Genomic DNA, 23,070 nt, shown 5'->3' with positions numbered 1-23,070 from the left:
TGTATCATACATAGTTAGTGACGGAGGTTATCATGGTTGTATACCTATCGACATGTGAATCCAGTTGTGCAAGCGCGTATTGGGTGAGATCAACCCCGTGATGTCCATATGCCATCAGTCGAAATGTGCGCAGGGAAGACCAACTCAAAATCTCTACCGGGTGCTGAGAAGACGATTCCATTGTTCATAGCATGATGAAAACGAATGGCTCGGGTGGGGGTATCATGTCGTCCACAACATGCCCCGGGCCGGAACATTCYCCGTTGTTCTGAGTCGCGAACAGCTCTCGCAACCTGTTTCGTTTGACATCGGTCGAAACAGTGCGGGCTACAACAAAGGACAAGACTGAGCGGAGGATTCACGGGAGCCAAAATTGAGAGAACGTTTGTCCTGCTGAGTTTCGATGCTGTATAGGTAGCAGCTTCCATGCATGGCGTAAGACGACGTCTCGCCAAGAGCTATGCTACAATAGGCGTACGACGTTTTCGCGGCCCGCAAGAACACGCTCATCCTACCCCGATCGATCTCCCGCATATTACCTCACTGATATAGACGAGCGCTGAAACCTTGATGAGCTGGTATGCACCACGGGAATGAAACTAATTGTGCGAAACCCACGCTTCATCTTCAAAGCTTACTCTTCGACGGCGAGCGCCTCCGCGGCAGTGAAGTCGCGGATAGCATCTCGAGCAACATGAATGGAGCTGTCTTGAAGCCTGAGAAGATTCTGCTTCGAGTCTTCGTCGAGACGGAAACTCTGGGCGCATGGCGATCAAAGGGATCTGACAAGTAGCATGCAAAAGCCTTGGTCAGAATAGGTTGCTGGCGCATGAATCAGACTTGCAGCATGTTGGCACGTTGGAAGGCCTCTGAGCCTCGCTGTCGATTTGACTCATGCCGAGTCTCCGCTCAACGTCGACTCTTGGTCCGGTCAGAGCAGCAATTCTGTTAACTGCCCACGCAGGCAGCCGCGAGAAGCTCTCACGAGTGCATTGAATCCAAAGGGGAGTTCGTGCGGCGCAGTAAGATGTCGAGTGTTGGCGATGACAAAGACCAGACCTACGAATCATGACCTGCATATCGGATACACCATTCCTGACTGCGCTTGGACTCTTAACATCTGCGAAAGACCTACAGGATGCCTTACGATTCGAGCGTTTCGCGTCAAATAGGAACTGAGCGTTCAAGCTTGCATACACTAAATTTGCTCATAAGTGGCGTGGCCGACTGGATCTGCACATACTACATTACTTGGGGGACTTTCAGCAGACCTTCCGTTGCTCCAACCAGACGGGGCACGATATACCTACTTCATACGCTGCGCCATGTAGCAGGTCGTCGTTGCTATTACTCTGTCGGACGCAGTGCCCTGCATACACACCGGTTCTAGGCTATCGTCTTCCGCATTTGGGTCATTACACCGCATACTTGTGTCACACTCAGCTTCAAAGCACCCGACAAGGCTGAACGAGGCGGCAAATTCGCAACTTCCTGGTTCTCCAATTCCACTGCTCGTCGGCAGAGCATGCCCGGAAGAAGCATTACAGATCCCACTACCTACACGGCCTTGCCCCAGATTGGTTGCTCGAATAGACACGCGGTCTAGCAGTGATCAAATCATCTTCCTGGGCCAGCCTCCGCCAACAGTCCTTCCGTGGGAGGCGCTTCAGATTGGATTTCGACGCAGGCATGCCTGGGAACATCATAAGCCTCAGTGTGGAGGACATTGAGGCGTGGCCGAAGCCGAACTACATCGATCCGGACCGAAGGCAGTGGATGCCAGAGTATGCAGGCGTACTCTATGGAACCGCAACACTCATGGTGGGCACTCGCCTTTGGTTGCGGGGAATGCAACGGAGYGGGGGCTTCGGGATTGACGATGTGAGCTTTGTTTTTCTGCCGCTGATCTGAATGATGCTGACAATTTCGGAGGCGTTCTTGCTAGGCTCCTGGTTTGCACTTACCTGGTTCACAACACTGGCCATCTTGGGATCAGAGAAATACAACACCTCGCGGCACCTATGGGACGTGCCGGTTGCTTCATACGTCGACATGGCGAGGATAGCATGGGTGGGGGAGTTGGCCTTTCTTGTTGTTGGATGTCTAGTGAAAGTCTCGGTCCTATTGTTCTACAGGAGACTCGTACGTGACACCTTCTCTGCGGCATGGAAGTGGGCTGTCGTGGCCGCCATTACATTCACGGTGGCTTACACTGTGGCCTTCATCTTGGCTCTGGTCTTCAACTGCTCTCCCACAAACGCCTACTGGCAAGGCTTTGATCCGGGATACACCAATCACTACACCTGCGCCGACACCCGGATCATCAACTCACTCTCTGGAATTGTGGGTATCGTGGGTGATCTATACTCGGTCGCCTTACCATGTATCATGACCCGCAACCTCACGCTGCCCGTTGCACAAAAGATCGGATTATACGTCATTTTCTGCCTCGGCCTGTTGGTCGCGGGCGCCTGTTGCATGAGGACCTACTACCTACACTCCGTCGGATCCAATCCGGACATTAGCTGGAACATCTTCGATGTGTTCGTCTGGGCTCAACTAGAGCTTAGTCTGAGCTTGATGTGTGCTTCAGCGCCTGCCCTCAGGGTGCTATTCCGAGAGTACTTTTCCGACACTATGAGCAAGGCAAAGAGATCTGGGTTGAGTAGCGAAAGCAGGAAGCGATCAGACGCGGGGTTCTCTACAAGGAAGCAGATCACCGGGTCCCAAGAGGCACTGCACTACGATCCTGATCTTGAGCAAATTGCCTTCAGTCCGAGGGCTGGGGAAGAAGAAAGCGATAAGACCATGCTTGTCACGACGAGACCAGTGGAGGCCTTCGACATGACTTCTATCGACCGCGAGAATAWCAATGCGCACTTGGCCGAGGCGTATCGGCAATCTAGTAATGTAATGCTCTCTTATGACTGGTCAAGAGGAAGTGCTGGGAAATACAGCTGGTTACAGACACCGGAAGGGCGCAGGATGCTCTAGCGTGCTAATGTTTGGTTCATGCTTTATGATACATGAGATTACGGCGGCGAACTCAGAGGATGAATATGTAAAGAGTCAATCGATATAAACCCTTGTGCAGGGCAGTTCTTCTCGAATTTTACCACCCCGACGACTACCGTTGATATGCATTACCTTTATTTGACGTATGCACCCTGCTGAATTCCTGATCGACGCCCCCGTAGCGAGCGCGCAACACATATCAATACCGAAAGGATGGCCTACTGGCGTCGTGATGATGCATCCGCATTGCACGTCCTTCGATACTGCAGGAAGGAACTCGACCATATGTCAACGGTCACAACAACTTATATCGAGCAAGAAAACGTGGAAGATGTGCTTTGGTCACGACTGTCTGGAGCTGGGGTTGCAAAGTCGCTACCCCATTACCGAGGACATCTCAGATACTTCTGTGATGGTGTGCTGACCGTCGAACCATCTCATATGTCGCTTTCGGAGTCCCTGTCGCTAACCAAACCCTAACGCTAAAGCTCACCCAACATTCAACATTCAATAGATAGGGGAGAAGCGACAGAGAACGGCGGAGTCTCTCCTTCGTCGTGATACGCACTGCTACTGCACAACTACGGCGGCATCAGCACAAGCCGAGCCATCTACATCATGTGGTATCGCCGATCTCATACTTGGCCCACCTTGTGGTCATTTCCTGATAGGATGAGAAGAAAGTTTCCATCTTGGCAGCCACGAGACGATCGTGCACCCTCCCCTTGGCATCTCCAGCTCTCTCCATGTGGGGAGTTAGTGGAGCCAGATTTCCCGCCAAACGGATAAATCAACGTTGACTGTTGGCTTTACCCGGGGAAAGATCCACTTCGTGCTTCGTTGCAGCCAATGTCTCAAGGCACGAAGGCGATGTCAGTGGCTCCCATTGAGCCGAAAACGGATTCTCGGCATTCAGATGACACTGTTTGAGCGTCCTCGTCTGTGTGCAGCCAACTGCATACTGCCCTGCCCCGGCAGAGCGGCTCTTCTTGGAGAGCATGCATGATCGTTCTGCTGATTGGGACTAATCGTGCAAATTAGCAAATGGCGTGCATGGCGAGGACATAAGTATGCATCTCCCGCAAAATTTCTCGCCTCTCTCCAAGTCACGACTCTCGTCTTCGGACATCCCATCCCCTTCCACAGGCTACGGCCAGAAATCATCCCACTATGTATCAGATCAGCAACATATACGTCCTCGCCGCCTTCGGGACGATTGGCGGCGCTCTGTTTGGATTCGATGTCAGCTCAATGAGCGCTTGGCTAGCAGCCCCTCAATATCTAGAATACTTCAACTACCCGGACTCTGATCTTCAAGGAGGTATCACCGCATCCATGAGCGGAGGCAGTTTCATTGGCGCTCTAGCAGCAGGATTCTTGGCCGACCATTTTGGGCGTAAGATTGCTCTCCAGATCGCCTGCGTGATTTTCATCTTTGGATGTGTTATCGTCTGTGCCTCGCAGAACGTCGGCATGCTCATTGCAGGAAGGTAAAGTTGGCAAATTGAGGAAAGGAACGGCCAAACACTGACATGGCTCCGAATTCAGAATTATAAACGGCCTGGCTATTGGTATCTGTTCATCACAAGTGTGCGTCTATCTCGCCGAGCTCGYGCCTGCAAAGATCCGTGGTCGCGTTGTGGGCATTCAGCAATGGGCGATCGAGTGGGGAATTTTGATCATGTACTTGATCTGCTACGCGACGCAGCGAACTGTGGCAGGACCAGCTGCTTTCCGCATAGCCTGGGGCGTTCAAGGCATCCCGGCGTTTGTACTGTTTGGCGCACTATTCTTCTTCMCAGAATCTCCCCGTTGGTTGGCAAGCAGGGAGCGTTGGGAGGATGTACACACAGTACWCGCGAACCTGCACGGAAATGGTAACCGCAACGATCCCATCGTCCTGGCTGAGCTGGATGAGGTACGAGAAGCCCAAGCCATCGCTGCTCAAGCGCAGGGTGTTGGATTTCTGCAACTTTTCGGGCCAAAGGTCTGGAAGCGAACGCTTGCTGGCACATCCGTACAGATGTGGCAGCAATTACTTGGTGGCAATGTTGCAATGTACTATGTCGTCTACATCTTCCAGATGTCAGGCATGTCTGGAAATACCTCTTTGTGAGTTGTTACCAAAGGTTTGAGCATCGTGCCTTGCTAATGCGACCGTTTCAAACAGGACTTCGTCTATCATTCAATACGTAATCTTCCTTGTCACTACCGGCCTGATGCTGCCCGTCATCGATCGATTCGGACGCAGACAGCTACTGCTGGGTGGAGCATTTATCTGCATGGTCCTGCACTATACGACGGCTGCGGTAATGGCCACATATGGTGTTCCAGTCGACCAGGTAGACGGCAACTCCAACCTTCGGATCCTGATCTCTGGCGCTCCTGGAAAGGCAGTGATCTCACTGAGTTATATCTTTACTGGAATATACGGTGAGAAACCACGCGTTTTGATGTTGTTCAGGACATCCCTGACTCTCTCATAGGTCTGACATGGGCTCCTATTGGGTGGATATACGCCAGCGAGGTCTTCCCTCTGAAATATCGGGCAAAGGGTGTTGGACTCAGTGCCGCCACCAACTGGGTGAGTTCTCTGGATCAATCCAGCCTTGATTGATGGTCACTGACATGTACCCCAGATATTCAATTTTGCGCTGGCCTACTTCCTCCCACCAGCCTTCACCAACATCACCTGGAAGACATACATCGTCTTCGGAACATTCTGCACGGCAATGCTGTTCCACATCTTCTTCACCTGTAAGTGAGATGAATATCGAAGAGCTGTGCCGCTGGAATCCTTGCTGACATTGATATCCAGACCCCGAGACCGCCCAGAAAACACTCGAGGAGATTGACATCCTTTTSGATAGCAAGATTCCACCGTGGAAGTCGGCGAAGGCCCAGATCAATGCTTTGGAGGAGCGGGCGATACAGATTGAGCAGAAGAATGTAGCGATGGACGAGAGGCATGAGACAGTGTAGGGGTTCAGGTCGCTGAAGGGCTGTGAAGGACACCCGTTTTCAACCCACGTCGCTCATCTCGCCCTCACTCCTAGAGCTTGTTGAACCGCGACGACCGTGACCATTCGCCTGACCGTTCATTGACACCTCTTCAACCTCTCCATCGCTTGACTTATCGCCATCTTCYTCTTCATCGTCCCTGTCAAGCTCTTCCAGCTCCTCGCCCAAAGCACTTTCTCGTGGATCCAGTCGATCCTCGTCCTCTAAGAACGTCCTTGGGTTGATTTTGGGGAGTGTCGTGGCACAGACCCTGCTCTTGACCAGAAGGTCGTCCACAAATTGATCCATATAAGTCAGAGCCCATCCTTCTCTCGTGCGACGCTTCAGTTTGCGGAAATCTGCCAGATATGGCTCGAGCGTGGTGTACACATCTTCATCCTTCTCCCAAGCCAGACGGACGTAGAAGGCTGCCAATGCACGCAAGTACTTGTACTCCTCGCCCGCCTGCTCGAGATAGAAGAGGATGATGCTCTTGTCCGGGGTAAGCTGCAGGAGCTTGAAAGCCAGACACAGGAACGGTGTGGGTTTCTGCGCAACGCCATATGTCCCGCCCAGGAACGACAGCTCTACAGCGCGATCCAGCAGCGTGGCAGCATTGAGACCGAAGCACTGCTCCTTCCAGTAGTACGAATCGGTGATGCGGTCCCGGACCGGCTTCTCGAAGAGCTTCAGCGGGTTGTCGCCGCGGATGAGGGCRCCGGAGTATCCACGCTCGTCCAGCGCGCGCTTAGCATCCGCCTGATGCGCGTATGCCATCGAATCGAGCGGTGATGGCGGCAAATGGTGAAATTGTGGGGTGGCATGCAAGAGCGGAGGGCCGGAAAAATGTTGAAAGCCGGAAGGCTATCCGAAGTGGAGTGACTAAGCGGTTGCCATGGTGATCGATCTCGCTTGCGATTATTGAATCTTGCTAGACTTGATCTTCACTCCCGCCTACATGGAAACCATGGAAGGTACAGCATGCTCCTGACACAATCACAGGTGTCGGTCGTCGTATCATCCGCCGTCGTCGTCTTCTTCACGCTGCTACTCTTCCTCTCAGGCTTCGTCTACCAGCAGCAGACAGTCAAAGGCCTGCAAGATGCCATCAAACCCAGGATCCCTCAGGCACCACCTGGAATGGGAATGCAACAGCCGGAGAGCATAGAGCTGCAACAATCGCGCTTCTTTGGCAAACAGTCCACTGGAGCACGCATTACGTATACCGATTTCGACCGAGATGTGCACAGCGCGGGCGCAGGCATCAACTGGGCCCGGCTGGCGCATGTTCAACTCGTCAAAAACCACCATGAGATTTGCAGCGCCATCATGGTGCTGGCAGACTTATACGCCATGCGTTCTCCCGCAAGGAGAGTCCTGATGTTCCCGAAAGAATGGGCCGAGGAGAAGAAGGCTATGAAGGGGGATGTTTCAGACCCATATTTGGACAGCACGAGGAGGCTGATGCGGATGGCTGCACGTCGTTACAGGGTGGAGCTGCTTCCGATCGATCCCATCCGAGGATTCGATGGTACGGAGACATACTCGCTGGCGAGTGCATATGCCCTGGAAGCAGATTTTGATCGAGTACTTACCATTGAGACGCCTGGGATGTTGCTCGATGCGGAACCTCTGGACGCAATTCTGGGATTCACAGAAGATGTGCCGTTCGCCATGCTGCATGATACCGCTTTGAACGATGGTGTACACTCGCAAGACTTGTTTCTCCTCAAGCCTCTAAGTGCAACATACACAGAGCTCTCCACTAGGCTGCGCGGTAAAGAAGCAGTCGGCTTTAACGATACCCATCATCTCTCACAGCTGTTTCCCGAGCCACTGCTGCTGGCTTCGAGCAATGAGAACAATGCGTTGATTCGCTCTGTTGGGACTCTGCACGATGTCGACGATGACTTCAACCAGACGGCGTTCATGTCAGATGTGGCATACATTCGCTTCTCGGATCCGAAGCTCCCGGGACCGGAGTACGACGTGCCGTGGTCTAGCAAAGTCGCTGCGAGGCCGAAGAACAAGGATGCGGACTGGACTTGGACCAACTTATATGGTCAGTTCGCGCAAAAGCGAATGGAGACTTGTGGGTTGGACTTGGAGGGTTGGCGGCCTTGATGTCACGGCATTGCTGCGTCATGGAGTAAGCCATTCAACGAGAGCAAGTTCAGCTCAAGTACTGTCGCAACGCTTACATATAGTCTTGACTTCCAGGAGAAACGTAAATGAATTAATGATATCGGTACGGGCGGCTATTCACATGTACGGGGACAAAATTTCAACGTAGCTTACAGTAAGCTCAAGCTTCATCAAACTCAAACCCCTCGAGCTCGACATCCACAATACACCACAACATGTCAGATATGGCGGAAACCGAGCCACTCATCACTCCCACAACTATAGTGGCGCTGTTAKCGGTGGAAACGCTGGTAGCTTTCGGCTATCTCCTCTCCACCCTACTCCTCCCGAAAAACTGCGGACCCAAGACACGCGTTCTCTTCGTCTGGCACGCGTTCGACGCATTGGTCCACTTCTGTCTCGAAGGGAGCTTCTTGTACAACTGCTTCTTCTCCTACGTGACCGTCGACGGCGATGTCCAATCACCTTACCTGCCCCCAAACATCCACTTCCTAGGTCGCTCTGACAGGATCTACGGCGCGGAACATGCCACCAACTTCTTCGCCTTGCTATGGATGGACTACGCCAAAGCGGATAAGAGATGGGCAGGGACTGATTTAACTATCATCAGTTTGGAACTCTTGACGGTATTCGTGGTTGGGCCAATGTGTGTATGGGTCTGCTATTGCCTGTGGAAACAGAGGAGCGATGTCTGGTTCTGGATGATCGTTCTCGCGACTTCGGAGCTGTATGGAGGTTTCTGTACGTTTGCTCCGGAATGGCTCACTGGGAATGTCAATCTTGACGGGTCGAATCCGTTGTTCTTGTGGGTGTACGTCAGACCGAAGGGCAGGAGGCATCAACTCGCTTGTCTCGTGGTTTTGCTGCGAGTCTCTTGTGTGCAAGCGAAGGCCAAGGCAACAGCCAGCTTTGCATGTATTCAAACACGCATCGCATGCGAGAGACGTCGCTTGAGATAAGCTGGCGATAGCTGTCCTGCCCGAACACTCCACTACTAAAACATCTGCTGATACTTCCTCCCAGATACCTGTGGCTGTTTAATTTTGGACTGTGGGTCGCCATTCCTGTCTGGATTATATATGAGTCGTACGGCAAGATCGTTGGTGCTCTGCGTCAACAGAATCTGGTGGAATCGAGCAAGAAGGCGAAGTAAGGTTAAAAAGGGTCATTTCGATTCTTTTCATGGAAAAGTCAGATCATAGGTATCCCCGTTGTACATGCTGCACAAATGGCTACGACCCATTGATCAAAGCTGTGGACTGCGCCTCCTCTTGGAAGTCCATCGCTTTCTCATCTACAAGCAACTTTGAACCAGCTGCATTCACTGCAAAACTCGCATTACGCTTCGCGTGTGTTACTGCTTCTGGTCCATCAAACACTTCAGCGATTTCTTCGAGCGTTCTGCCCGCGGTTTCAGGGAACAACGTCCATATCAAAACAATGAAGATGCATAGGCACCCCATATACACAAAGTAGAACCTCCAAGCCAAATTTTCAAGGGCGATGGGGTTTATGTACTGATTGAAAAAACCAGCAGCGAAGACTGCCGTCAGCGTAACACTTAGCCCTCTCGTCCGAAGCTTATATGGAAGGATCTCAACGGGATACGCGAAGCTGAGCGGTGTCTATCCATATGTCAGTAAGTCGACACATCAAACTAAAAGGAGCGTCGTACAAAGCCAATGTCATAGAAACCGAAGAAGAGGAACAAGAAGCCCACCACCGCCTTTCCGGCGACTTTGTTCCCGAGCTCAGCGTAGATGGCAGATAATGCTGTCAGTGTCGAGAGGCATACGAGCATGCCCGTTGCGCTGATTAGCCAAAGCCGGCGACGACCATAACGCTCCATGGCGTTAGCCCCTACCAGAGCAAGCACCGCATTCCAGATTTGCAGACCCAAGTTAATCAGAGCCTGTTGAGTTGGATTGTTCACGCCCACCGACCCCAGGATTGGTGCAAGGTAGTACGTAACGATTCCGTTGCCGGCCCACTGGATCATAATGCCGACTATGACACAGATAAGGAGACGATGCCTGTTGCCGCGGGTCGCAAAGAACATCTTCCACGACGAACCATCGGTTGCGTTTGCTTCGCGCTGGATTGTCTCGCAAATCTCCTCGAACTCGAATGCCACCAGTGCATCAACAGGGTTGCCATTTGCATGAAATTTCACTAGGATATCGAAAGCCTGACTTTTCATGCCTTTGGATATCAGGAACCGAGGCGACTCGGGGATCATGCAAAGGCCGACAATCTGCAAAACCGGAAAGAGTATCTGGAGCATGACGGGCATTCGCCAGGCCCAGCTTGATGAGATGTACAGGCCAGCGAGCGTTGCCGCCGCAGACACAATAGCTCCCCAGTAAAATGCCGTTTGGAAACAGGCCGTGACGATGCCACGACTGCGTGGATGAGCAACCTCACTTGTGAGAGCAGGTGCGGGAATGAGCACGAAGGCGATACCCGCTCCTAATATGAGTTTTGTTGCGAGGAATGCCGACGGGCCTGTGGTCAGAGCTTGCGCAATGCTTGCAACGACCATCACTAGCGTGCCGCAGCTCAGGCATATCTTCCTCCCAAAGAAGTCACTCGTGTATCCGGCTGGAACCAGGGCTGCCAGCCCTCCTAGACTGATTGCACCAATCATCAAACCGAGGGTGCTTGAGCTGCTGTCTTGCACGACGTCCAGGTGAAATCGGGAAATGGCGAKAAGTCCGTTCATTAGGGATGCGTCGAAACCGTTCGCTGTGGCGGAGGCAAATGTGAGGCCGATCCCCACGTACAAGCGGCGAAGTCCAGGATCTCTATACCACTTGGCATGGCAGCTATTGGGGAGTGATTTATACGCCTCATCTCCTTTCACAGAGGAGTTTCCTGGCATCTCGGGCATGCTGGTGTTGTTGAAGTCGAAAGCTCTGTCCGGAGGAGAACCCCAATGGACGATACTGTCGATCAGCCCGAGGGCCCCAAGCAGAACCTATTTTGGGTTCGAGTTGCTGAAATTGGTGTGTGGGAACTGTTGCTATTCTCATTATGAAGATGCAAAGCCGAGCCAAGTTGCTACCATCGTTGTCGATGTACGCAACAAGGTTCAGGTCGATCAAAAATTGAGAACATGGTTTCCCCACACGCTTGGACCTGGGACCTGGGACCTGAATCAATGCTCATTGGTGGAACAATACCTCACTCGCCGGGAATCATCTCTTTCACATGATTCGTGTTCTGGAAGGAAGTCTGCTGCTGTTGCTGCCGATCGAGACACTCCTGGCAGCCGTTACAATGCCCGAAACGTTGAAAGGCAAAGAATCYCCTACTGCTGCCGTGTCGGCGTCAATGTCTGACTGCGTTCGACAGCAACGAATCTATTTTACCTTTCGACCGGCAGCTTCCTACACTGCATGAGAGCAACCCGGAGCCCTTCAAACCGCTGGTTGAAGATGCATATTGTGTCGTCAAGGCGTGCGTTCAAGGCATGAAGAGTCGCGGCGACGAATTCCGGGACAGAATCTCGGTTTGGGACGACTTGTGGAGATCAAAGGCCTCTACAAGTATCGTCGCAACTTGCAAGGTTTTGAGCTGAGAAGGCGAAGGCCAAGAGAGATCATGCCGGATCACGGCTCACAGGGCCGTACATCACTTGATGAATTCATAGTATGCCAAGACAAAATGAATTCCTTTGCGGCGCGGCGTCGTCATTAGGGCTCAGATGAGCGATGGAAGCACCAGTAACCAAACCTCACCGCAGGATAGATGCAGCAAATGCGAAGCGAAGGATGCCGCGGAATCACGATGCATCTCACAGCCTTCCAAGGTTCTCAGAGCTGCCTGTAAAGGAACCCCGGACTCTGCTCTCCTCAACCTTTGACTGTTCACTTCCATGACCCAGAAGAACAATGAAAATGAAGAGCCTCTTCTTCGCATTGAACATAGCGGTCATATCTTTCGCCCAAATCTATTCGGCACCACCTGCTTCGACCGAACCAGAATTCGACACGCTCCTCATTGCCAGCAGCAACTCTTCCGATCCTCCTTTCGGCTACAACGCCTTCTCCAATACCCCACCCAACGCAGTTCGAGAAGTGAAGTTCGCCCGTGGCACGCAAGACTGGGTCTGGACCGTCTCAATCAGTGATGTAGAGATCCCAAACGTCYCCAATGCCACGAACTTCACTACCGGGTGGAATGCTCCTCCTAATGCTCGAGTCGCTTATACAACTTATACATTTGATTGGCCGCAAGACGGGAATATCAACGACGTTGTGAGAGAGGAAGCTCCTCCCTCTATGGAGAATAGTACTTCTTGCTTTTATAATCTGTGGACCGAATTTCCTGAGAGTGTCTCAAAGGCCTGGGACTCTTCTTCGAGTAGTTGCGGGAGTGCGATTGGAAGGGAGTGTGAGGAGTATATTTATTCGAATTTGAACCGATCGGAGGACTGTTCGAGGGATTTGGGAGAGTTGAGGTTGACGGAGCAATGTCCAGGAGTGTTTGATGGGTTTGTTATCACGTCTGGGTTTAGTAAGTTCTTCTTTTCTTGTTCTGTGCGATGGGAGGATCGGTACTAACCTTTGAGGATAGCTTTTGGGAATGCAAGTGCTCCTGCGGACGAGACTTCTTTTGAAAAGGGGGACGTGGTTAGTTATACGGTTAGCGATCTGGCTGCACCGGGAAATTCTACGGCCTTAGAGCATGCGGAGGGTAGGTTGCACATGGTTGTCATGTCGAATTCGCAAGGGACGCAGGTTCTTTGCAATCGTGTGGCTGAGAGTGCGGCTATGAGGCAGGTGGGTGTGAGTTTGTTTTCAGTTGGGGTGGCTGTGTTGATGGTCATTGGGTTGCAGTAGACCAGCGTGTATCCTACTTTCTGCGGAAAGCCAACGAAGCAGAGAAAGTAATGAGGAAGCAAGCATCAATTTATCTCATTAAAGTCTTCTTATTCGAATTTTCCAATCTGTCGCCACCCTATTTGCATGATCATGAGTTCGTTATTTGAGACAAGCTTTGTACAATGCTCTTCCAGAGATCAAACTCCTTCAAGCCTCTACTTCACCACTGGAGACGACACCCAGTGCTGAACAGGAGTAGCAGTAACTTCGGTCGTCTTGGTCACTGGGAGCGCGTTGCCTTTCCGTATCCGGTGAAACAACACAGCGCCATAGATCATCTGTCCGAGACTCATCGCTCTGTCATAAAGGTCAGCCATGAATCATCTTGACTTTGGTCTGTAGAGAGGACAGGACTCACATGAGAATACAATCCCCAATCAACAGGAACAGGTCTATCCCAAACGGAGGAACCAGGAAAGCGCAGATCAATATCACAGCCCAGATTACAAACAACGTCAGGTTGGTCCAGAGGAGGAATGATGCCGCCTTAGCCCTCTTCTTCGCGACGAAGACGATGCTGACGATGTTGAGGATGAATGTAAGGGCACAGAGAAGTACTAAAACGACTGCCCAGGCGCTGTGAGAAGTTTCTGTCAGCACTCATCCTGTGCCCTGGGAGACATGTTGGAAGGAGACTCACAGGTATGCTATCGGCATCGCGTAATCAGCGTAGTAGAAATAGCTGTAGTCGTAGTATTGAGAGTGGTAGTCGATCCAGATCAAGAATCCACTGGCCGAGGAGAGGAGGATGAGGATGATGGCCCCTAGGATTGCGAGCCAGAAAGGYGTGAGGATCCACACGTTGGGAGTCGTGGTCTTGGACATGGTGTGTGGTAGTGAGTGGGTGTTGTTGAGTCGAGTAGATGTGAATTGATGGATGAGGAAGGTGGGAGGAGAGGTTGAATATATGTTAAACAGTTTCTGTGAGGGAGCATTTGTCTGCTTCGCCCCATACCACTCGGCCGGCGATCGCTCCCATCACTCCCTACCAACCTGTAAGGTAGTTTGAGCTATGAATAAACCTATTCGAGCCATCAAATCCTTCGAGCTCCGCCACATGGCCTCTTTGCCAAGTCGCTTCGCAGATCGCTCCCGTGGTCGTGAATCCTTCTTGATGGTGCGCTGAGGGCACGCTGTGTCCAACGTATCACAATTGTGCAATGTTGTACAGCATGCAGCGTTGCTGCCGTCTACGGCTCGCGAATACACCCTTTAGTGTGCCCGTGTTTGAGCCTACACGGTGACATTTCGGTGGGAATAAAATGGCCCTCTTCGCCTCAAATCAGGCACTGACCAGAAGGATTCGCATAGCCTACCCCGTGGTGCAGGGACGATCTCAGAGGAGTCCAAGCCTCAGGCAGTTTCGGCGGAATACCGGCGTACTTCATGGACGGCTATATAAACGAGTCAAAATTTTCATTTCCAACAGCTACAGTTAATGGCAAGTTGGCCGAGTGTAAGACTTCAACAACTCACAGCGACGTTTACCATGTACTAATAATCAATGCAGGGTTATGGCGTGTGACTCAAGCTCTTGCTTGCTCAATAAAATTGAGTAGTATTCTCATGGGCTTTGCCCGCGGGGGTTCGAATCCCCCACTTGTCAATCAAGTCGATTCTTTTTTTTCCTTCGCGACAAGGCCAAGACTCGAATCTCCTTCTGGGAAGAGAATCCAAGGTGAATAAGATGTTTCCAACCTTGATCACATGCTTCAACCTTTTTGGCGTTTTCGAGATTTCTCTTGGAACTCTCGAAGAGCTTTTCTTTCTTTGCGTTCACACTTTGCTACTCGCAATCACTACCTATCATCAAGAATGACTACGGTGCTTCGTCCGCATCTGCCCCCAGAGGGACCCTCCACCATTGATGCCATCACCCAGTTCTCTCCCTCGATTTGATACTGATCCTCGACCTTATTYCCTGGGACAGCCTTGGACTTCGCGATAAAGCTATCTAGTGGGCCTGGTCCGGCAGCAGTAGTCAAGGTCGCCTTCGCCTTGGGAGGCTTCCTACGCTCCCTCTGGAGGGTACGACTGGCGGTCTTTGGAATCGGGATCAACTTGGCCCTAATACCGCAGATCGCAGATCGTGTCTTTTGCATTGGCCGCAATCAACGTCATTATCAGGCGTAAGAGCTTACCGCCTGATGATCAGCAAAAATATACATGGCGACATGCAGCTGGAAAGGGAAGCTGCCTGCACGCGATATGCTATCCTGCGCTGGACAGCGCTACTTTCCCCAGCCATACCTTGCACTCCCTTCTCCGCGATTCTTCCTCCCCTCAGCCCACGCATCCTCCAGTCCATCCCTCTGTGTCTTTGCATTGTTGACCAACTGCTGTAGACTGTGCTTGCCTGGTGCCACGGCTTTGACAGCGCGATGCTGGGTGACTTCTCCTGCTTGTCGCATCTTCTCGTTGTTTGCGTATTCCGAGTCCATATCAAAGTGTGTTATAGAGACGTCTTTGCCATTGCGGCCGAAGAGATGACGTTTTTGGGCTGCGGTAAGGTTTAGATCTGAGGCTATTGTCGAGAGGGTGGATTGGCCCGAGGGCTGGGGTGATGGTTCTTCGTAAGCCGATTCCGTTGTTGTTGTTGCTGTTGGAGGATGTTCGTAGTTTTCCTTGGGATGCACGGGCTCTGGTTCTTCTGGTTCTTCTTGCTGGACGGAGAAGAGTGACTTGCGGACTTTGGGCTTGGGATCTGGTACGGCTGCTTGTGCTTTGGATGCAGTTTCCAATTCCGCTGCGCTGCTCTCTCCTATCGGCGCTGCTTTGGGCAGTACAGGTTTCTTCTTCTTCTTACTCGACACGCTCAAGGGTAGAAATCGCGTGGCCTTTCCAATCAATTTGACCTCTTGCTCCTTCTTTTCGTCATCTTTTAGAAAGCCTTCACCAGGCATTGGCGCATCGTATTGTGGCACTTCGCGACTGAACGCAGCCTCACTACTCGTCTTCAAGCTGACGCCCTTCTTCGGCGCATTCTGTGCAGCTGTCCTCTTGGGAGCGGGCAAGAAACTATTGATACCGCTGAATGCTCCCGCTGTCCGCGCCTTCTTCGCCGGAGGTTCATCTGGCGCGGCGGTGGGATCGGGACGGATGCTGGGAAGGTCGACTTTGATCTTGCCTGATGTCGCTTGGAAGGAGGGTTTGGGCGCGGCTTTTGGGGTGGGAATGGGAGCTGGAATAGTCTCTCCGTCACTATCCGAGTCCGAGTAGTCGACGAGCATGTTGTAACTTGTCTGATCAGTCGACGTGTTTGGAGATGGATTTTATGAAGAGTAACTAGATGCTAAGAATAACGAAGCCACCTTCATTCGCGCCTGGATCGTCACCCCGCATGTTCGAAACCCTGGCAATCCATTTCGCGGTCCACTTCACTTCACTTCACCTCAAGACAGCAGCATGTGAAGCAGAAGTCGGTAGGCCAGCCGGTCTGGCACAGATTCTCCCACCTTTCATCCATCATGTCCCTCCTTCACAACGAGGATTTCGCCGTATACCAGCTCCGGGTGGGCTACATCAATCAGATCCACGATGGAGTCGGCGAACGATTGATCAGTATCAACGCGGCCGTGTTGAACAATCCAGCCTTTCGCACGGCGGGCTGGCAACCAGACACAGCGGCCATTAAGCGCTGCTACTCACCTCCAATTCCCACCGGCACTTCGGACTTCAGCAATGAATACTTTCAGCGTCCCCGACAGCGAGCAGCAAGGGGAGGAGGAGGAGGGGTGGAGGAGGATGGAGTGGGGGGAATGGTCACGGGCCAAGGCAGTGAGGATACTCTGGGGCCTACGGGACTGACGAACGATCGAAAACGCGAGCGGAGGCGGCGGAAAGAGCAGGTCGACGAGGACGACAGCTCCGATTTGAGTGACGAGAGTGACGAGGAGGAAGCTGGACCGGCACAGAGCATCAAATTCAGCAAGATGCCGGTGAGACGACGGGCACAATCATCGCCGCGCACCACCAACAAGGTCGAGTTTGACCTGGACGAGGAGAGTGGAGGACCGGCATTGATGGTGACGAGTCCCTCACGCCCTCCTGACCCTGCCATCCACCTCCAACGCCTCCGCAGTGGCAGTGGCGGGGCGGTCGAGGCGATTAAACAGCGAGCGAGACGAGACACGGCCACCTCATCGGAAATGTCGAGTGAGAATGAGGCGGCCCCTGCAGGGTTGAAGCGGAAACTGCAGGGCCGTCCGGGCAAGGGCCCCAGTATGTTGGCTCTGGAGGATGATATCCAGGAGGAGCAATCCGACCTGGATGATGATGATCTGGATGTGGGAGAGGCGTCGGATTTGAGTGATTTCGAAGGAACAAACGACTCCCCTTCCATGCTGGTTGGCATGCCGTCCACTTCTCCCGTCAGACCTCCTCCTGACATGCTACCCGCCATTTCTGCCAGCACCAGCAATTCACCGAGGAAGATCAAGGACGCCCTCCCTCGACTGCCCAAGTTGCCGCCCGGTCAGCGTCCGATGAGCATCGCCCAGCCGCAGTCGATGATCAGTCTGATGCTCAAAGGCACCCCGTCCGCCGCGGACGATAAGCCATTCCAACGCTTCGCCGTGCTTTCTGGCAAAGATGAGCCTAATCCACTGTGGATCAAAATATACGCCCCTTTCTCTGAGAACCCCACCAAAGCGATTGAAGTCCCGCTCCGTCGTACAAAAGACGACCGTCCCATCACTGTCGCCGAACTCATCGGGCTGTCCCTGTGGAGGTACGTGGAGGAAGACTTCAAACCTGCTCTCAAACCGGATGAAGGAAACATCAACCATTGGACTCTACGCATCGTGGAAGATGAAGAAATTGACTACGACTTCCCAGCTCTGGTCCGCACTCGACCTGTAGTAGACTTCACCTCGAACAACAACCGTCCACCGCAGAGACGAGCTCGTGACAAGCCTTGGGACGAATTTGGCCTAGTGAAAGCGACGCCGGAGCAATTCAAGGAGAATGAGCAGCTCACTCCACAATTAGGTGAAGCTGCTTCCACACCCCTTTCCACGCCTCGCACAGAAATGCCACCCCCGAAGATGCCTCCGATGCTTTCGCAAAGATCAACTTCAAATACTCAAAATGGTCCACCGCTCCCGTCCTTTAATCCCGCCCGTAATCCCATCACCGGTCCCTCGTTCGCTCCCAGTGCACTGCGGAAAGAAAGTTCCGCTCGTTTGGATCTCCCGCAACCTTCTGGGCGAAGTGGTGCTGCAAAGACAGGCGCTCCCCGAACCGTTCAAGTGTACCACACAGATCTCCAGACCTTCTCCACCCGAACTGAAAACTGTGACACCACCACAGATTCCTACATTGCCGAGATCTTCGAGCAAAGCTGCAACCGCCTGGGTTTGGAACGTGCGTTATACGTCCTCAAAGTCCACGGGACACAAACCGTTGCTCCTCCCGATCGCACAATCGAAGCCCTTGGAGAGAGATTAGAGCTGGACCTCGTGCAACGCCGTTTCCCAGGAACAGGAATGGGGCTGAGTGGTAGTCCAGGAAGCTCCTCGCCCAACGCACCCTTGGAGCTCACTCCCTCCAGCGCCACTCCCGGCKGCCAACAAGTGGGCAAGCGAAAGGGAGGCGGCATGAAAGGTTTCATGCACCCTCTCGCTGCGCAACAAAATCGCCATCAAAACTCCTCCACTATCAACCTCGGAATGGGCCAGGAGGGAAAGCGCTACCACGTTTTGAGGAAACAACCCTTGTCTTTCGCTGCTACACATCCTCGAACATTAATCATCACGCCTGAGTACATGACTATTATGCCTGCGGGCGGTGAAGTGGGAATGACAGGGAAAGTCACGAATGTTCCAATGAGTTCTGTGATTGGGGCGAAGGTTAGTAGGAAACATCCGAAGATGGTCAGGATATTGGTGTTCAGGGAGGAGGGTGCTAAAAGGTATGATTTTGAGGCTGGGAGTAAAGGGGAGGCGGAGGAGGTTGTCGCAGATGTTCGGAGGGGGATGAGTGCTTTTGAGGGTCTGTGATGAATGAATGACTTCCAAGGACTTTGTGATCATGGCGGAAGGTTCGCTGTTAACATGAGAATTCTGACGAGACGGGAGCCTTTACCGCCTCAAACCTCCATAGGAATTCCTCTCCAAGGGATATGAGTGTACGAAGATGCGGAAGCCTACCCGTTGGCGGCGACGCTGGTCAAACGGCGTAGAAGGTCTCGAGATGATGGAGCCAGACGAAACATCTTTTTCTTGACAGCTCCTGAGCGTGTTGCTTGCTACTCTCGTCGATGGAAGAAGGCACGGTTGACGAGCTACCTTCTGGAGACCTGGGCCGAGACTCCTCCCCGGCGCGGTACCGCATCCTGCCTTCTCTGGCAGGCTTCCTTCCATTGCGCACGGCGCCTGCACTTCGCTGCCGCTTGTTTCCTTCTAAGTCGCTGCTCTCTTCTTCTTCCTCTCTGCCTTGCTCTCAACACTCCAACAACACTCCAACAAGATACATCACCACGGGATATTCGTAAGATCACTATCACGACATTTTCACACGGAGAAGTCATTATTTCACACGGAGAAGTCATTATCAACACAAATACAACACAACAATCGCCAATCTTTGCCACTCACTGAAGATGGCCTTTCCATTGACAGTGTGCACCGAGCCTTCAGGCCAATTCCAGTTCGGCGTGCGGTCGAACACATCGTTACCATGGCCGGTTGACAGGACCCGATTGTCCTTTGGCAACGTTGAGCACATTTTGTTCGCATGTCCCGACATCAAAACGACGACTGACGAGGTTGATGGGATGGCGTGGATTGTTGTCACCAAGAGCGAAAGTTTGGAAAAACCTGTGTCTACAAGATGGTCGATGGACGCGTCYGGACGTACCTTTGGCGATCTTGAGCAATCAGCATATCGCGAGGTTACAACGACGACTGAGGAAGTTGATGGGATGGGTCGGCTCAGCCAGGGGGGATCAACGCCCGCTATGATTCGGCCGGCAGCGCGTTCGACTTTTCCTCCCAAGACGAGCAGCTACAATGGCCCCGAGAAGGATGGTGCTGTACATATGAGTGAGAACGTCATCACTTCTGCTGCTAAGCTGTCGACTCGTGCGAAGCTACGCGAGCTTTGAAAAGGACTTTGGAATTGAAGGTTTCGAGCGCTCGAGGCATGTTTTGATTTGGCGCGAGGGGCACTGGCGTTGTATGCGCATTGAGTATTGGGGAGAAGGCGTCGGCACGGGTCGTTATCGAGGTATTCATGAACGCATGTCGTTGATATTGTTGGTGCTCTTCTCCATACATTCTCTGATCCCAAGCCGTCAGTAACGTTGATTGATGGAAAGACCGAAAGCAGACGATGGGGGCTTCGCTGGATGCTTTTTCTGTGAAGCTCTATCTAGTACGGAGGGCAAACTTGAGGCGATCATCATGGTACTTGTTGAGACGCAGTATGGGTTTGGATGATGGATCTTGCTCGTGCGCGGATTGGCTCTTGATACTCATTAAGTAGTTCATAACATCTGATCTGATAACGAAAAGTCGCCTTCTATAGTCGTTGAGGTCCTAAACGTCGAGAGTTCATTAACTTCGTCAAGACATCGAGATCTACAAGTTGGCAAGAAGAGCAGCTCCTCCGAACAAAGCAGCAGCACCAAAAGCACCCGTCGGCATCGAAGCAGCGTCTTCAGAAGTCTCGGTACCAATGGTGGAAGTGGCCTCCTCTGGCTGAGGAGTGCTGTAGTCGGATGGCAAGACGGCAGCAGTAGTCGTGACGTTAGCGGTGGCTGTAGCGGTCGGGACATTGGAAGTGARTGCCAGAGCGCCGGATGRGGCGTCGGGGAAGTTGGCGGGGCTGTCTTCGTCTTCGTCTGGGTTCGGGACGTTGGTGGAGTCGGGGTTTAGGACTGAGTCGATTAGGTGGACTACGCCGCCGGAGACGAGGACTGGGTTTCATTGTTAGAGGAGAATTTGACAAGGAGGAGTCTGAGGGATACATACTGTTGGCTGCGATGACGCGGGCGCTGTTCACGAAGACTTCTCCCTCGATAATGGTGACTGCGATCATGTCAGACTTCGTCTTCCGACGAATGCTTAGTATATCTTACTGTTGAGCTGCTGGCCGCTCAAAGCCTCGATCTGGGTTCCATTCTCGAGCGAAGAGCTGTATCCGACTGTTCCTGCAACAACATGATATTGGAGAGCTGTTGCCAGCTGCGTGGCGTTCAAGGTCGCAAGTACACTGGCGATGTCTTCGAAAGCTTCAGTGGTTGGTGCGAAGATGGTGAYGTCCTCCGTAGTATCCACGGTCTCAGTGAGGTTTGCAAGCTCGAGAGCACCCGCGAGGGCGGTGAGGTTGGCGGCGAGCGCAGTCGCAGAGACAGAGAGAGGAAGAGRCAAGACTGAGTCGATGATGTGAACGTATCCGGTGGAGACCATGATGTCCTTTGAGGGGAGTCAGTATTTCGCTCGCCCTGACGTATGATTATCAAGACGTACCGCATCGGTCACTTCGGCGCTCTCTCCGAGACCAGACAGGACTTGGGGAGAAGCATCATCGCCTTCGCCGACGAGGACGAGCCCAATGCGTTGGCCACCAGTGACATTGGCATATGTCTCATTACTTTGAAGGGTTGGGACGAAGAGTGGGCTTGTGGTAAAGTTGGCTGACGAGAGCGAGGCATTGACAACATGATACTGAAGCACAGCTTCGATGAACCCTGGGGTAGCAGCAGCCTGTTCAAAGCCGGGTGAAGACATCAATTCCTCCAAAGCATCATTGCTGGGTGCGAAGATGGTGATGTTGGTGGAGTTTGCGAGGGTTCCAAGCACTGGCAACAAGATCAGACTTGGTCATCAACAGCATCTCGACGGTGCTTACATTCTGGATAACTGCCTAGAAGCGTGTTGAGGGAGGACAACGACTCCGTGCTGTTGAGCGCTGCCGCCAGGTCAGGAGTCTCTTGAGCAGAGGTCAGCACGGCCGTGGCCGCAGCCAGGAGAAGAGTAGCGAATTGCATGTCTGCGGTATGGTGTTCGACGAGATAGAAATCGAGAAGTATGGCAACGAAAGCTGAAAGCAGGCTCCTCTCATCTTATACGAACTTACAAGGCGACATCAGCGGGCCCGAAAACCGCCAAAGGTTCCCCACAGCTGTCAACTGTGTCATTTGGTTCAACCCTGTCGACGAGACAACACACTCCGCGGCGAGAATGGACGGCTTGGGGCTCAGCTCGCATGGACAATTGATCGCTACGGCACAAATCGACCGCATCCACGCAATGCACGGGCGTGCTTGAGGGATAAACGTTCTGCAGGATGCAAACTTGAAGACTTGGCCCTTGTGTACCAATGGTATTGAGCACTGCCCGGCTTGGAACTCGATCATTTGTTAAGCAATCCTGGCCAGCTGGGACCATGCATATGCATAGGAACAAGGTGACGTCTACGATCTCGAAACCCCACAAATCGTGACTTGGCGGTGGATGGAATACGGTGCAACAATGCCTGGAAAGGATTGCATATGTCCTTGGCGGTACTACCGAGAGGCCGCGAACACGCGTCCGGCACGAGGTTCCCGCATTGAAGAGGCGATTCCGTGTAGACTTGCTTGACGTGGTCGCAGTGTGTGAAGAGTACCTGAATGCTTACAAACAGGTTGGCCGGCCCCTACGTTTCTGACTATGCGGTGGTATATCAGCGCTAGCCAGTAGCTTGTATACTCGATGATATCGACGGCCAATTTCTCCAATGTCTTGCCCAATGTCTTGGCTCCAAAAGTGAGTCTGATGTCGCCCTAAGAAGTGAACTGCTCGCGATCGTGAGACACAATGGTTGCGGGGAGAATCTGGGATCCCGGGGATCTTGGCCTCGTCAGCATGGGAAAGCTTGCACGTCCAGACTGAGCTGTTCCGCGGCGTGTGACCTTGGCTCACCGGCCGCGGTAAGAAGTCCGATTGATTTCCATCGTCTAAAGTCCGAGTCGGAAGTCCAGCGCACGTGAAGGCACTAACAAGTTGTTTGCTGATAAACCAAAGCGATGTGGTCGAGG

The 23,070-nt window shown here is 52.6% G+C and overlaps 11 protein-coding genes; 6 read left to right on the top strand and 5 right to left on the bottom strand.

Moving 5' to 3' along the window:
- Positions 1 to 1,689: 1,689 nt before the first annotated feature.
- On the top strand, positions 1,690 to 2,994 carry RCC_10580 (uncharacterized protein; the record flags this gene model as incomplete). XM_023775807.1 has 2 exons in its annotated part: positions 1,690 to 1,881; positions 1,933 to 2,994. The coding sequence occupies 2 exons, from the start codon at positions 1,690 to 1,692 to the stop codon at positions 2,992 to 2,994; spliced, it is 1,254 nt and encodes a 417-aa protein (XP_023631575.1).
- Positions 2,995 to 4,185: 1,191 nt separating this feature from the next.
- RCC_10579 (probable transporter (major facilitator superfamily)) lies at positions 4,186 to 5,997 on the top strand (the record flags this gene model as incomplete). XM_023775806.1 has 6 exons in its annotated part: positions 4,186 to 4,505; positions 4,564 to 5,127; positions 5,186 to 5,448; positions 5,502 to 5,599; positions 5,655 to 5,772; positions 5,834 to 5,997. The coding sequence occupies 6 exons, from the start codon at positions 4,186 to 4,188 to the stop codon at positions 5,995 to 5,997; spliced, it is 1,527 nt and encodes a 508-aa protein (XP_023631574.1).
- Positions 5,998 to 6,036: 39 nt separating this feature from the next.
- Positions 6,037 to 6,792, bottom strand: RCC_10578 (related to PRP38-like splicing factor; the record flags this gene model as incomplete). The annotated part of the gene is made up of 1 exon (XM_023775805.1): positions 6,037 to 6,792. The coding sequence occupies one exon, from the start codon at positions 6,790 to 6,792 to the stop codon at positions 6,037 to 6,039; it is 756 nt and encodes a 251-aa protein (XP_023631573.1).
- A 204-nt stretch (positions 6,793 to 6,996) lies between these two features.
- Positions 6,997 to 8,139, top strand: RCC_10577 (uncharacterized protein; the record flags this gene model as incomplete). Its single annotated transcript, XM_023775804.1, has 1 exon — positions 6,997 to 8,139. The coding sequence occupies one exon, from the start codon at positions 6,997 to 6,999 to the stop codon at positions 8,137 to 8,139; it is 1,143 nt and encodes a 380-aa protein (XP_023631572.1).
- Positions 8,140 to 8,375: 236 nt separating this feature from the next.
- On the top strand, positions 8,376 to 9,313 carry RCC_10576 (related to C-8,7 sterol isomerase/emopamil-binding protein; the record flags this gene model as incomplete). XM_023775803.1 has 2 exons in its annotated part: positions 8,376 to 8,971; positions 9,184 to 9,313. 2 exons carry the CDS (start codon positions 8,376 to 8,378, stop codon positions 9,311 to 9,313), a joined length of 726 nt encoding a protein of 241 aa, XP_023631571.1.
- Positions 9,314 to 9,392: 79 nt separating this feature from the next.
- Positions 9,393 to 11,050, bottom strand: RCC_10575 (related to hexose transporter protein; the record flags this gene model as incomplete). XM_023775802.1 has 2 exons in its annotated part: positions 9,393 to 9,785; positions 9,836 to 11,050. 2 exons carry the CDS (start codon positions 11,048 to 11,050, stop codon positions 9,393 to 9,395), a joined length of 1,608 nt encoding a protein of 535 aa, XP_023631570.1.
- Positions 11,051 to 12,059: 1,009 nt separating this feature from the next.
- Positions 12,060 to 13,004, top strand: RCC_10574 (uncharacterized protein; the record flags this gene model as incomplete). XM_023775801.1 has 2 exons in its annotated part: positions 12,060 to 12,678; positions 12,739 to 13,004. 2 exons carry the CDS (start codon positions 12,060 to 12,062, stop codon positions 13,002 to 13,004), a joined length of 885 nt encoding a protein of 294 aa, XP_023631569.1.
- Positions 13,005 to 13,201: 197 nt separating this feature from the next.
- On the bottom strand, positions 13,202 to 13,871 carry RCC_10573 (uncharacterized protein; the record flags this gene model as incomplete). XM_023775800.1 has 3 exons in its annotated part: positions 13,202 to 13,343; positions 13,405 to 13,623; positions 13,687 to 13,871. 3 exons carry the CDS (start codon positions 13,869 to 13,871, stop codon positions 13,202 to 13,204), a joined length of 546 nt encoding a protein of 181 aa, XP_023631568.1.
- Positions 13,872 to 15,277: 1,406 nt separating this feature from the next.
- Positions 15,278 to 16,276, bottom strand: RCC_10572 (uncharacterized protein; the record flags this gene model as incomplete). Its single annotated transcript, XM_023775799.1, has 1 exon — positions 15,278 to 16,276. One exon carries the CDS (start codon positions 16,274 to 16,276, stop codon positions 15,278 to 15,280), a length of 999 nt encoding a protein of 332 aa, XP_023631567.1.
- A 237-nt stretch (positions 16,277 to 16,513) lies between these two features.
- On the top strand, positions 16,514 to 19,045 carry RCC_10571 (related to stress-activated MAP kinase-interacting protein, Sin1p; the record flags this gene model as incomplete). The annotated part of the gene is made up of 1 exon (XM_023775798.1): positions 16,514 to 19,045. The coding sequence occupies one exon, from the start codon at positions 16,514 to 16,516 to the stop codon at positions 19,043 to 19,045; it is 2,532 nt and encodes an 843-aa protein (XP_023631566.1).
- Positions 19,046 to 20,626: 1,581 nt separating this feature from the next.
- Positions 20,627 to 22,038, bottom strand: RCC_10570 (related to TGF beta induced protein ig-h3 precursor; the record flags this gene model as incomplete). XM_023775797.1 has 5 exons in its annotated part: positions 20,627 to 20,964; positions 21,020 to 21,076; positions 21,127 to 21,463; positions 21,518 to 21,849; positions 21,900 to 22,038. The coding sequence occupies 5 exons, from the start codon at positions 22,036 to 22,038 to the stop codon at positions 20,627 to 20,629; spliced, it is 1,203 nt and encodes a 400-aa protein (XP_023631565.1).
- Positions 22,039 to 23,070: the final 1,032 nt, after the last annotated feature.

Source organism: Ramularia collo-cygni, assembly GCF_900074925.1.
Source record: "Ramularia collo-cygni strain URUG2 genome assembly, contig: RCC_scaffold23, whole genome shotgun sequence".
In the NCBI taxonomy this organism is placed as follows: domain Eukaryota; kingdom Fungi; phylum Ascomycota; class Dothideomycetes; order Mycosphaerellales; family Mycosphaerellaceae; genus Ramularia; species Ramularia collo-cygni.
The sequence above is the reverse complement of the archived record's forward strand: the minus strand, read 5'-3'. Positions and strand labels throughout refer to the sequence as shown.